The sequence below is a fragment of the Aspergillus costaricaensis genome (genome assembly GCF_003184835.1).
Source record: "Aspergillus costaricaensis CBS 115574 unplaced genomic scaffold BO79scaffold_56, whole genome shotgun sequence".
Lineage (NCBI taxonomy): Eukaryota > Fungi > Ascomycota > Eurotiomycetes > Eurotiales > Aspergillaceae > Aspergillus > Aspergillus costaricensis.
The window spans coordinates 36,252-48,872 of record NW_020291856.1 but is presented as its reverse complement, the minus strand read 5'-3'; the positions used below and the strand labels follow the sequence as shown (position 1 = coordinate 48,872).

At 49.5% G+C, this 12,621-nt stretch overlaps 3 protein-coding genes across 3 annotated transcripts; 2 read left to right on the top strand and 1 right to left on the bottom strand.

Moving 5' to 3' along the window:
• Positions 1-537: 537 nt before the first annotated feature.
• BO79DRAFT_68113 (branched-chain amino acid aminotransferase, cytosolic) lies at positions 538-2,252 on the top strand. Its single transcript, XM_025689591.1, has 4 exons — positions 538-858; positions 920-1,217; positions 1,277-1,975; positions 2,035-2,252. The coding sequence occupies exons 1-4, from the start codon at positions 630-632 to the stop codon at positions 2,045-2,047; spliced, it is 1,239 nt and encodes a 412-aa protein (XP_025534254.1). The 5' UTR covers positions 538-629; the 3' UTR covers positions 2,048-2,252.
• A 3,194-nt stretch (positions 2,253-5,446) lies between these two features.
• Positions 5,447-5,733, bottom strand: BO79DRAFT_233304 (uncharacterized protein; the record flags this gene model as incomplete). Its single annotated transcript, XM_025684282.1, has 2 exons — positions 5,447-5,503; positions 5,593-5,733. 2 exons carry the CDS (start codon positions 5,731-5,733, stop codon positions 5,447-5,449), a joined length of 198 nt encoding a protein of 65 aa, XP_025534253.1.
• A 5,479-nt stretch (positions 5,734-11,212) lies between these two features.
• Positions 11,213-12,044, top strand: BO79DRAFT_222534 (bZIP transcription factor; the record flags this gene model as incomplete). Its single annotated transcript, XM_025683562.1, has 2 exons — positions 11,213-11,384; positions 11,452-12,044. 2 exons carry the CDS (start codon positions 11,213-11,215, stop codon positions 12,042-12,044), a joined length of 765 nt encoding a protein of 254 aa, XP_025534252.1.
• Positions 12,045-12,621: the final 577 nt, after the last annotated feature.

Genomic DNA, 12,621 nt, shown 5'->3' with positions numbered 1-12,621 from the left:
TAATATGATATCTCTCTCCCCTCTGGTAGCTTTCAGGTATCAGTTGGCCGCTGCTAATCTGCCCGGTCGGCAAGCATCACGTGCAAGGAACACTCCTTGGCCAATCAGGAATGGTGACTGGAAGGAGGGTCTTTCCCCGGACTCACCGCCTGGCTGGAACGCGGATTTACTGCCGGCAACTCGCTTCGCCGACGTCGGACTCGAAACGGAGACTGACCAGGAGAGAGCTCCTTCTGGGGTGTCTGATTCATCACCAGTCCATCGATTGGTTGGAGAGTTTGCAATATAGCCTGTACAATTGCTCATATAGGTAACCATTTACGTACTGGCGGGACGCCCAGATTCAAAGGTTCGCTTAGTGTGGTCTCCATGATTGAACCCAAATCGACCTTGTCAGACCTTAATCTCGGAGTTGGTGCCGTAGTCCGTGGGCAAGAGTCATAGACTACCGTTCTTATCCGCCTTTTAAGCTCCACAGCCCGCCCTCGGTCCTGTCGGTACATTCTTCTGGTTTATTTCCTGTCGTGGTTCTTCTCCTGCGCTTCTTTGCTGTCCTTCTTTCTGGGATTCCTATTCTTTCTTTCTGGTGTTATTACCCCCTGGATTGTTATTTAAGCCGGAAAGCAATCATGAAGTCATTTCAATTCGCTCGTCGCAGGGCGTTACAAAGCCTCGTCGCACCGCGCGCCTTTCAATCTCCCGCAACGGCTCAGTTATGGAAGAGATGCTTCAGTGCTACTTCAGCTGCTGCCTCCCAACTAGCCCCCCTTGACCCCTCGAAACTTACAGTCTCGAAGACGAATACCCCTAAGGAATTGACTGCCCCGAAGGACTTGGTCTTTGGCAAGACCTTCACCGGTATGACAAGCACGTGTCGTTTCTCAGCACGGTTCAATTTCTAATGCGCATTCCATCTTAGATCATATGCTCTCGATTGAATGGACCGCGACGGAGGGATGGCACTCTCCCCAGATTGTTCCGTATCAGAACCTCAGTCTCGACCCGTCGGCTTGTGTTTTCCACTATGCGTTCGAATGTTTTGAGGGTATGAAGGCCTACAAGGACCAGTCTGGTCAGATTCGCTTGTTTCGTCCGGACAAGAACATGGCGCGCTTGAACAAATCCTCGAAGCGCATTGCTTTGCCTTCCTTTGATGGCGAGGCCCTCACCAAGCTGATTGGAGAGTTTGTGAAGTTGGACAGCAGGTTCATTCCAAGGTTGGTGAAAAGCCCACCAATTGATAATTGAGGATAATAACTTACCTTTAAATTAATAGCGAGCGGGGTTACTCTCTGTACTTGCGGCCCACGATGATTGGAACCCAAAAGACTCTCGGTGTGGGACCCCCGGGCTCTGCTCTTCTGTTCGTGATTGCAAGCCCGGTTGGCCCGTATTACCCCACTGGCTTCAAGGCTATTTCGTTGGAGGCTACCGACTATGCTGTTAGAGCCTGGCCTGGTGGTGTTGGAGACAAGAAGCTGGGCGCCAATTACGCCCCCTGCGTCCTCCCTCAGCTGGAGGCGGCGTCCCGTGGCTTCCAGCAGAATCTGTGGCTTTTTGGAGAGGAGGAATACATTACCGAGGTCGGCACCATGAACCTTTTCGTTGCTCTGAAGAACAAGGAAACTGGCCAGAAGGAACTGATCACTGCGCCTCTGGACGGAACAATCCTTGAGGGTGTGACCAGAGACTCCGTGCTGGGGCTGGCTAGGGAAAGACTGGTGCCCAAGGGCTGGACCATCTCCGAGCGTAAGCTCAAGATGTCCGAAGTCGCCGAAGCGGCCGAGGAGGGCAGAATGATCGAAGTGTTCGGCGCTGGTACTGCAGCTATTGTGAGTCCCGTGCGGACAATCAGCTACCGGGGTAAGCTGGTCGACTGCGGCCTTAAGGAGACTGAGGAAGCAGGCGAAATTGCTCTTCAGATGAAGAACTGGATCGAGGGTATCCAGTATGGTGATGAGAGTCACCCCTGGAGGTAAGTTTAGAGCCTGCCTGTTTCCCTATGGATGTTGCAGCTTGCTAACCGACCAGTAGCTATGTCCTCTAAATCAGCGAAAAGAGGTGTTAAGGATGGAAATGGTCTTTTAAGCTTGCATTGCTAGATTTTTCTGGTATATTTTGATGATAGATGGATATCAAATGGCCGGTCTTGTTGGCATGTTTCTTACTATACGTCGATTTAGTGGTGATTGTTCTTGGCGAGCACGAGCATCACATCAAAAGAAAGGCGGGTTTTTTGTTTCTTACGTCTTGCGACCTAGCGGTGATTGGATTACCCCAGTAATCGAGGGCAAAGTTTCTGGCGTTTTCAGGAAACGGGACTGAAGGTGTCTGCCAGGTAATCCTAGACAAGACGGAAACATCATCTGCGGCCTCCTGCACGACATACACGCCCGTCCAGCAACAGAGGTCAAGGATGATGGCGATGCACGCGAGGAGCCTGCAGATAACGGGCCATGGCAGACGTAGTCAGCCGTGCCTTGGAGCGATTAGTTACTTGCAGGACGCCTGAGGCATGTCCCCTGTCTCAGTTGGTTGCGTTTCACCCCCTCGTGAGGTGCAAAGGGCAGCTGTGTTGGACATGGGCTGTGACTCGGGTGAATTTGGTTTGCTGGCACGCTCAGCCGTTTCTGTAAATAGTATCGCTACACAATGATATCCTAGCTACCATACTCTCGAGTCGTAACAATCGACACAGAATGATCGACAATTGCCAGATGCGTATCCCGCCAGACTCATTCATTATTGGATATCTCCTCATCAATGGAGTGGACGCACGCCCATGGGATCCCAGTCACGAAGACCAGTAGGGCGTGGCTGTCCGGTTTCGGCCCCGAACTACTAGGAAAGCAGTGCCCGGACACGGGATATCCAACACCTACTGGTCTGTTCATACTTTCAGGTCTCCGTGAGTCAGTGTACCCCTATGAACTGCGGAGTACCATTAAGATAGTATCAACTACGGGGCGACTTCGAGGAAGACCAACCAACCCCAGGCTACTGAACCTCATCCAGGCAACAATCACTTGCGAGCAGATCATCGAGCATTTGGCAGCAGCAGTAGGAGTCTCGTGTCCACTATGCCTTACTCTGCCGGCAGGATCCGTTCCGTCAGTCTTTCTGTCCTTTCTTTCCCGAGATGGAGCGATTCGATTCTCACAGAATGCTCCTTCCATGGCAGTTTAGCCAGTAGCGGGAGTCTATGCGAATGGATGGTGGAACCCTATCCATACCGTCATACCAACTGATTCCGGAGATGTTGATCGCCGTGACCTTGCAATACATCTAGTCCAACCGAGCAGTGTGGCAGTGTGCTAGCTCGAGAGTGGGCCATGAAGCCTACAGAATCTGAAACGACCGATGGGGCACCTTAACGACCAATGTTCTTCAACACCGGCCCAAGCAGCAGGATCGTGGTCTTGGCGAGATGTTGACTATCACTGCCTAAGGCCTACAAAGCACAAATGGGGATGGACGTATTGGCCCCATCAGTACTCTGTAGTCCATACTAGCGTGTTCTCGACACGGAGACGGACGAGCCGCAGTAAACCCCGAGCTTTTGCCACGAGGTGACAGCAATCAATCAATCAACTCTTCCTTCACAATCACCCGTGCGAAGGAAGGCAGCTGCCTGCCTACTCCCAGCTAGCAGCAGCCCGATAGAGTGAATAACCCGACCCACTACCACACAACTGAGGTCCGAAGGAGTTGACGTAACTCGGACTCACAAGGGTTCATTTAATCTACTGACCGGGCCAATTAGTCCCCAATACACTCGTACAAGAAGTCATTTGATTGATTGCTCAATGGATTGATTGCCGGAATGAGGTCGGCAGAACTATGTCCGTTCCGGACAGTCCGCGGAGTTCGGACAGCACATTCACCGTCCCCGAGACATCTGACGAAATGGGTTTCTAATGGTTCCCCAATATTCTCTCAAACAGATACTAGTCTTAGGCGGCCATAGTTACCCGTGGCTCTCGTCAACACCTTATTCTAGGATTGGAAATCACATCCTAATTATGCACAATACTACTCGCATTGAACCTCTTTGCTACCGGTTACCAATCTGGTTTGATACGGCGTTACGGAGCCTTCCAGACACTCCTGGTCCATGGTACAGACCGATACCTGTACTACCACCCTCGTCGGGCAGGCCGACAACTAGACTAATTACTAATAATTAATTACTACCAAGCAAGGTAAGGCGTCTGCGATATGTGTACGCCCATTTTGGCTGTGCACACAGCCCTCTATTACACACACAACACAACAGCTACGCACGCACTTGGATGAGGCTCTGCTGTGTTGGCTTCTGCATCACTAGTCCTGCAACCAGCCAAAACGCGAATGGAATCCACCTTAGGCACCCAGCCCGTCACAGTGGTTTGGCTACCACAAAGACATCAACAAATCGCAGCTCTGGCTGTCCGTTTTAGAATTTCCGAGTCAACGGGCAACTGCAAAGTAGCAAGCGCCCAAGGCGGCACCTGGTTTTGTCATTGTGTCGGCAATCTGCAGTATTAGGTTCATTAAACCAGGCCTGGTCAAAGTCGTTGAACAGACCTGTACCAGCTCCACTGGTGAACGTTATTGCGATTATAACTAGCCCTCTGGATTTTAAATAACCGCAGCAGTGCCCCATGCATCTGGTGGACTACTAATGGACCAAGGCTAGTACTACCTAGTGGGATCTACAGATGGTGATTGGTACCCTCGTTTATTGGTGTCACTCTCATCAACGCATGGTAGCACTAGGGATATACTCTCCCAGCAGACAAAGTCTACGAGACGACAAGCCACTGTTGCAACGATTCAGTCAATATTATTTTCAGTACACAATCAGCTTCAGCGTGTCGATCATTTAATCATCGAGTCACATCGGTGTGCTCATTTCGAGCATGAAGGGTGTGGCATGGGTCGCAAATAGTAAGCGAGCGGGCTGTAACAGACGTGCCCGGCTTATTACACCGTACACTGGCGCAAAGGGTCTGTGGGCATGGGCACCTATGAGAAAAGATTGCGATATGGAGCAGCGAGTATGAAATTGGGGGCCATTTCTGCCGTTGCTCCGTTCTGAAACTAGTCCCCTGCTAGGTTGAGGGGGCGGAAGACTAGGCGATGTTGGCCTCATGTCGCTGCCACGTTAGGATAGCAATGCATCGATTATTGCGAAAATGGGGCCAACACTATAATGTTGTGTTTGTGGAGGAACACCAAGAAGGAAGAAAAAAAAAAAAAAAGGCGCATTGTTGCGAACCTTGCCCACAGCCATTATCAGTCAAAAGATAACTTTCTATTCTTTATGTCTTCACGAAACATCATCAATATTATGATTCTGAGTGGCAGCGCCTTGAATCTGATGAAGGGGGAACAATGATGTGACTATAATGATCGTCAGATCTATAGGAAAGTCAGACAAGGTTCCTGAAAGCTTGAGGATTCCTCAGGCCAGGCATTGAGCCGTCGCATGAATGCCTCCGACCTTTTCCCACGAGGCATGCTGGCATTAATTTAGCATGGCCGATAAGGATTGCACCATCCCTCCCTTCCCGTCAAACGCCATGACCTTTGCACGTGGAGTCCCCGTACTTTGTCCAAGTGGGTTTTCGTCATCCTCCCATTCCTGGCGGCGTGCGGGGCGGCCAAGATTAACCCATGCCATCCTGTCAACCGTGACTCACGTCCACCGGGAATGAAAGTTGCGCGCGCGGAAATTAATGGCCGCTCCATCCGACATGGCCAGACGGACAGTCCAGATGCTACCCACAGAGTAGTTACTCGAAGGTCCTCTCGATGTGAATCATAGACCTGAAGCTAACTTGTTATTTCCACACTTAGCGTCCAACTACCTATTCCGAACTAAACTTCCAGTCCGACAAACATTATAAGTTCAATATACATGAAAACGACGATACGATATCCTTTCCAAGCTACTAAACCTTTCTCAGGATAATGTTCTGCACCCAAAAGGATATTGCGTTTTTTTAGAACTAACGGTCAATACTACTGCAGGCCTGGCGCACACTGCATTCCTGAATATTATTAATATCTCTGATGCCGCAGAAGCCGGCTAGTGAGACGACCGAGCAAGCAAACATACCAACCAGTTGTGCCGTCCGCCAAGGACCAGTGCTTCTAGATATGTACCAGAAGGTTCGATTCAGTATCTGGCAACCCTTGGCCGCCGCAGGCGCTCCCCCAATCCCTGTCAAAAAGTGCATCTTCATGCACTAGTAATAGGCCGTTGGCATGCAGAAATATACGAGCACTACCCTGGACCAATGATGACGCTATTTGCCCAGCTCTAGTGCACAAGGTCGGCACGCGAGGCCTGATGAAGAAAGAGGACAAAATAGCCAGGCACACCCATACGAGATATGGTTACATGTGTATGAGTCGGGTCGAGTCATGGGTTGCGATCTCTTGTATCAGATGGAGACACACATGCAGACGCAGACTCTCACAGAAAAGACACGAGCCAGGGTAAAGGAAAATTGCTTCGCCGCTTTCAGAAGCCAGACATTCCGACCGGGCAATACATGTGATATATGATTTATCGAAGGCTTAACGTACTAGTAGGCCTACTCACTACCTCTCTGCTCTTGAATCAGGCTGGGGAATTTCAGTGTTGGACCAATAAGCCATGGACCATGAACCGTAACTGCCATCAGCCCTACACATGGACAGTGATGCAGACAGGAATACTCGTTGACACCTGGCTCTGAGGCAGTGTATGTCAATCAGACTGAAATATGCAAGTGATTGAGCCTCATAGGAGGTAAAACACGGGAGCGTGCAAGTAAGGCATCCTCCCAAGGCCCAATATCCAAATACGGCAAGTAATTCGTATAGCCAATTGCAGCGGAGGAATGACACCTTGGGGCTGAAAAGCCTCTCGCCTTTTGTTGCAATGTCACTGGCCCGCTCGTGTACCAGTGGACCCAGGTGGTCCCCGCTCCGTCGTTCCCCCTCCCGGTTAGTATCCACAGGATTTCTTGGGGGTTGCCGATCTGATTTGTAATGGCATCCACTAACAGTACGCAGGGGTCCTGGTCCTTAGATTACAAACCGAATCTGGCAAGAGCCTTGACATTGGGGTCTCTTCGAATTGTGATCCTCTTCCGCAGCTACATAGCCTCCTAGCTAAATGCCTCCTTGGGGGTAGAGTCCGGAATGTTGTATGCACCAGCACCAGGTACAAGCAGGGGCCCTTGATAATGCAATAATCTCGGGGCAATGTGCATGCATCCATCTATCCCATCATGGGAGGTGAGGAGTACTGACCACTTCGCGATAAGGCTATCTATTATCCAGAAGCGCTAACGGATAACAATATTACGACTTCTTATGGCAATTGACGATAATGAAAGATAAAATAAAAACCTTAATGTTAAAAATAAAACGGAAAGGAAAAATCACCAACGAAACTAATTCAGCAACCGAAAGGCTGTATTGCGGGAACAGAGAGTCAGTCAATCAGTCAGTCAACTTCGAGGCCGGAGATTGGTAGCCTCCGAAACAAGGCTATCTTCCCCATCTCCGGACTGTCCGCAACCCGGGCTGTGCTTGATCGAAGTTTGGAAATCAAGTGATCAACTGATCTGCAAGTTTCTCTCCCTTCTCCATGTCTCATTGCGCCCAATCCAACTGCAACTTCCAAGCATCGGCAAGGTATGGACATGGACATGATGGTTGACAAAGATAGATGAAACAAACACCACACCCTCCAGAAGCAAGCCATCCAACAAATCAGCAACTGGCATTGGCTTACCTATAAGGGAAAAGGAATGTGACTTTTCAGAAAAAGTATAGCTAAGAGAGTGGATGAGCAGCGCCGCCCCCCCTTCCGTCTCTGTCCCCCTCTCCCCTCCCTTTTCCCCTCATTCCCACCACCCGTTCGGAATAGGTGAGATCTTTATCCTTAGTGTGCTGCCAAGATCGAGGGGTGCAACGTGGCAGAAGTCGAGACCGTGCACTAGAAGGGGCGCTGCTCGTGTCAATCGAGGCACACTCACCACCTTCACACACACGCACCCACCACCCTTTTCCCTCAATCCCAGTTTGTCCTCGACCTGCAGATAGACTTGACGCAGGTGGTCACTCAGTAACGAGACTAGTAGCCTGATGCCGGTGCCTCATGGTCGGCACCCAAATGGCACTTTTCCAATGATTTCCTAGCAGTTATCTAAATTCGGAAATAAGCGCGAGCGGGCGCACGCGGGCATGATTGGATGGGGCTATTTTGAGAATCATGCATTGCATAGCATGTAAGGTCAACAGAGACCGATGAGCAAAAGAAGGCAGACAACAAGACGTGATGCTCGAACATCAGGAGCTGAAGAAACTGTGCGTCTATGTGTGCATTACCGGGGCTGTGTGTGGACGTCGAAAGGATTCCTCAATGTAGTAACTAATGCGTACATTACTATTATACTAGTAACCCAGTAGATACAGTGGTTAGGTAACCGCATCTAGCACTCGTAATCAGCGTAACTCATAGATACGCGAATACGACCCGGCAGCAATTAGGGCCGAACAGTGCCGTGCCGGGCGATACGAAAGAGGTAACCGAACACTGATAGATAACTAGTAGACTAGAGGTGAGTACCACGGAGCACAGCGTACTACATGAAATAAAGTATACGGCAACAACCACGTGCTCCATCCAAATTGACCCGTTTCTGCATATGGTTCGCCCAAGACATGGTTCGAAGGAATGCCGCTTGAGGGAAGGAAGGGAAGGGATGGGGGTAGAGAAATCCAGCGGTAATCTGCACAAAAAACGTCGTTAATACGACAGCAATTATGATCTGACTTGAAGGATGGGTAACTATCTTACTAGTCTAGCTAATTGAGGATGGTGACATCGCCCGCCAATCACCCTAGACGATGGAGATTAAAACGTGCCTACTAAGACACAGGCTGCGGAAATTCCACTATTTCCATGGTTCACCCGAACCTGTCGGATTTAAGCGACAAAGACAAAAGACAAAGGCCGGAATAGTGGTGATGATGGTAGTGCTACCACGATGGTAGGTAGTATTGGAGTAGGTACCTAGCTAGTAGTAGTCACTACTATATCCTGGTTAATGGGTCTTTGGGGGCTACGGGTCTAGGATGAACCATTAGCTAATGGGTTAGTGGTTAGTTGGTTCAATCTGGGAGATATTTGATTGCCTGAGGACTACAGTAACTCTCCTTCATACACAAATCGTATGTATGTATGTATGTAATGGATCTCCGCGGATCATCGGCATGGAATACTTGAAACAGAACAACATAATTATTGAAACGCATTCATCAAGCACAAGACGTCTATAGAGTTCATGAGACAATTAAATAAATTCCTCATCTATTGAACAATCGCCCTGCCTCACATGGTGTGATGAGAAGAAGAAGGAGGGGAAAGAGGCAGAAGAAAACAGGTTGTGTAACCATACCCAACAAATCAATTAATTAATTACCCAATAAATCCATACCAATACAGTATTGATACAAGGCCACCCAACATACCACTAGATTGTAAAAGCCGCGCTTTTCATTTTCAGCCCCCTCCTGGCAGACCAGTCCAACAAACATCCTGCTTAAGCCACGCACACTCAACCCTCACACACACCTTTCCGCTCGTTTCAAAGCCCAGGGAACGAATGTAATTGGGTCACTCGGTTCGAGACTACGTTTCTTAGGCCGTCCATCGGTAGGACAAATCTCCAAGCCTAATTTCTATTTACTGAAGTTGGAAAAGCTAGTTAGCTAGATTAGGAGCCCGCCATGCTGGGCCCATTCTCCCCCACACCCACACCCACACACATACTCAATCACACTCAACATGCGAGGTTGACTTATCATCAAGGGGGGTGAGTGGGTGTGGGAATGGAAGGATGGCCATGCAGCAGCAGCAGCAGTAGTAGCTTCTTGGGGCTTTTGACCGTCTCGGTTGGCTCAATCGAACGGCTTCTCTTTTCAAGACACGCTATCCAACTAGTCCGGAAAGGGCCCGTTGTTGCATTCGTTTCGAATCCTGGACCGACAGAACTCAGCTCCTCTCGGCACTGCATGATTTGACAGGGAATATACGACCGTAGAATCTCGGGAGAATGCTGCATGATGGGGGGGAAGACATAACGCATAGCCTAGTTAGTAGACAGTTGTAGTCGTATCGTACTAATGCAAATTGATCTGTGTATTTGATGGATACTAAAAAGCGCATTGCTGTATATACTTGGATAGAGGGGAAATGTTCCTATTCTCAGGTATTCGGGCCTGTCCGGTAGCTACTTACTATCTCTGGTAGATCGATATGGAACCACATGGTCGTCGAGATTGGTGGACCAACCGGGGGAGAAGAGCAAGAGAGGGGGGAGCTGGCTGGCTTGGTCTAGCTAGCACTGCCTGATATCATGGATCCTGTTTAACCCTCCGTGGCCGCGCCCCCCTCCCACTCTCGCTTTCGCTCTCTCGGCCATATCGGTCATCGGGGTCCGCCAAAACAGCCTCACGCCTTTTCCTTCCCTCCCCCTCCCCCTTCCCTAGGATTCCCTCTAGTCCACACCGGGCATTAGTGACGCAGCCCTGCACATCCGCCAATCCATTCGGGAAAAGTTCCCTACCAACACATGGTCAAGCCATGCATACCCTGCAAGTCTCCAGCCATTCCCAATTTGATTATTACCTTTTTTCTTTTTTATTGTTCTTTTTCTCCATTCTTAATTCAATATTATCCTTTTGGGTTTGGCAAAAATAAAAATAATTATTACCCATAATAATTTAATTCGAAAAAGGAAAATGTCAATTATAATAAATTCTTCGGAGCACGGACTAACGCTGCTATCGCAACGGTTCAATCGACCATCACGGACGGGCTGCTTTCATTCGGACCCGGGGCTTAGCAGGCATAAGCTACAGACCTGTTCTCCAGCTGATCGACCCATGGCTTAGTTTTAAATACTGAACGCATCCTGTGTCTTTTCTTTTGAGTTTCAGATGTTGATCATCCTTGACTCGTGACTCTCACTTGGATTCAATATCTATATAGTCAATCCCAGATCCTCCCTCTTGCTCCTCATCTTCTTTCAACTTCATCTTCCTCTGATATCATCAGTCCAACTGCTTTCCACTTTCTACTACTGCTTGTATATCTCTGCTTCTTGTGAACAAGAGCTTTGATCTATTTATACTATCATCTCCCTCTACTATACTTCAATCCAAGATGCATCGGTCTTCCAATTACTCATATCAACAAACCTCGAGCTCGAGGAGCTCCAACCACGGCACCAGCAGCGCTTTCAGTCCTAACGCCAACCCCAATGAGGATTGGACCAAGATCTCAGACCTTGCAGAGCGTCGCCGGATACAGAATCGCATTGCTCAGAGAAACTACCGTAAGTTATCCTACTCGCCGGTTGGTTGTCTATGTTGCGATACAAATCTGACTGAATGCGATAATAGGCAAGAAGCTAAAGCGCCGCCTCGAAGATTTGGAGAAGAGAGCCGCAACTGCTTCTACATCTCCAGAACGGTCACACGAGGGTTCGGAGTCGCCGAAGGCGGTGGTGCACACTGTCAAGTCCCGCACCAAACAGGCTCGCACAACCAAGTCTAGCTCAGATGCAACCCGTCACGCCTCCGCCCAACGAGGCTCTTCCTATGACAGCCACTCCACCCAGGAAGATCGCGGATCGATGTTCTCCCAGCAATGCACTCGACAGCTCTCAGCCTCGCCGCCTCCCGTGTTCTCTTACCCCTCATACTCTCACTTGGAATCCTATGGTCACCATTCGTACGGACAGCCGCCTTCCTACCACTCTCTGAACAACCACTACAATGACCTGCCATACGGAGAGTACGGAACAACGCTGCCCTCGATCCTGCCTGGTCCGATACTCGGATCGGGCGCAAAGAAGCACCACTCGTACGCCGATGATGAGATTGTCAGCCCCTTCAGTATGAGCTATGCGTCCATGGCTGGCATTGATCTGGGTCCGACACCGCAACACCTTCCAGAGCACAACATTCCTGTACATGCCCCTCTCTCTACCTGATGCCGGTCTGTGCAAGAAGTACCAGGGTTAGCGGAGCTAATGCGGTCTTTCAGATGCCACCTTTGTCTTCAGTCTACAGCGATGATCATTCCTCCCCTTCCACCCCAGCAGAGCCTCTACTAGGTTGTCCTCTTACACCGAAGTCGGACCCGTGTTCCCCCCACTCATACTCGCTGTTCTGATTCGATGTTGTTTTTACTGAAGGCTAGCGGTGGCACTTTGTTTCTCTTTCTTCTTATTTCTTTTTCCCTTCTTATCTTTCCCCTTGATTCACCCCACTCTTGCCCGCTTTAATGACAGTTATGATGTATTATCGAGTCAAGGTTGGATGTAACCGCATGATTCACCTTTTTGTTTCCTATGTTTCTTTTGTTTGCGATTGATGATTTCGTTTCCTTTGTGAGCACCTTTCTCTTCTTCTCTTTATTATTCCTCTCCAGAGGAATATTTTTGTGGACTGCGCTCCAGAAAGGACCCCACCCCGGGTCCCGCGCATTGCTTTGAGATTCATTTGATTTGTGCAAGCCGATAGATGCATGTTTTGCGGCGTTTATGATGAAATGGAGGGGGGGGGGGG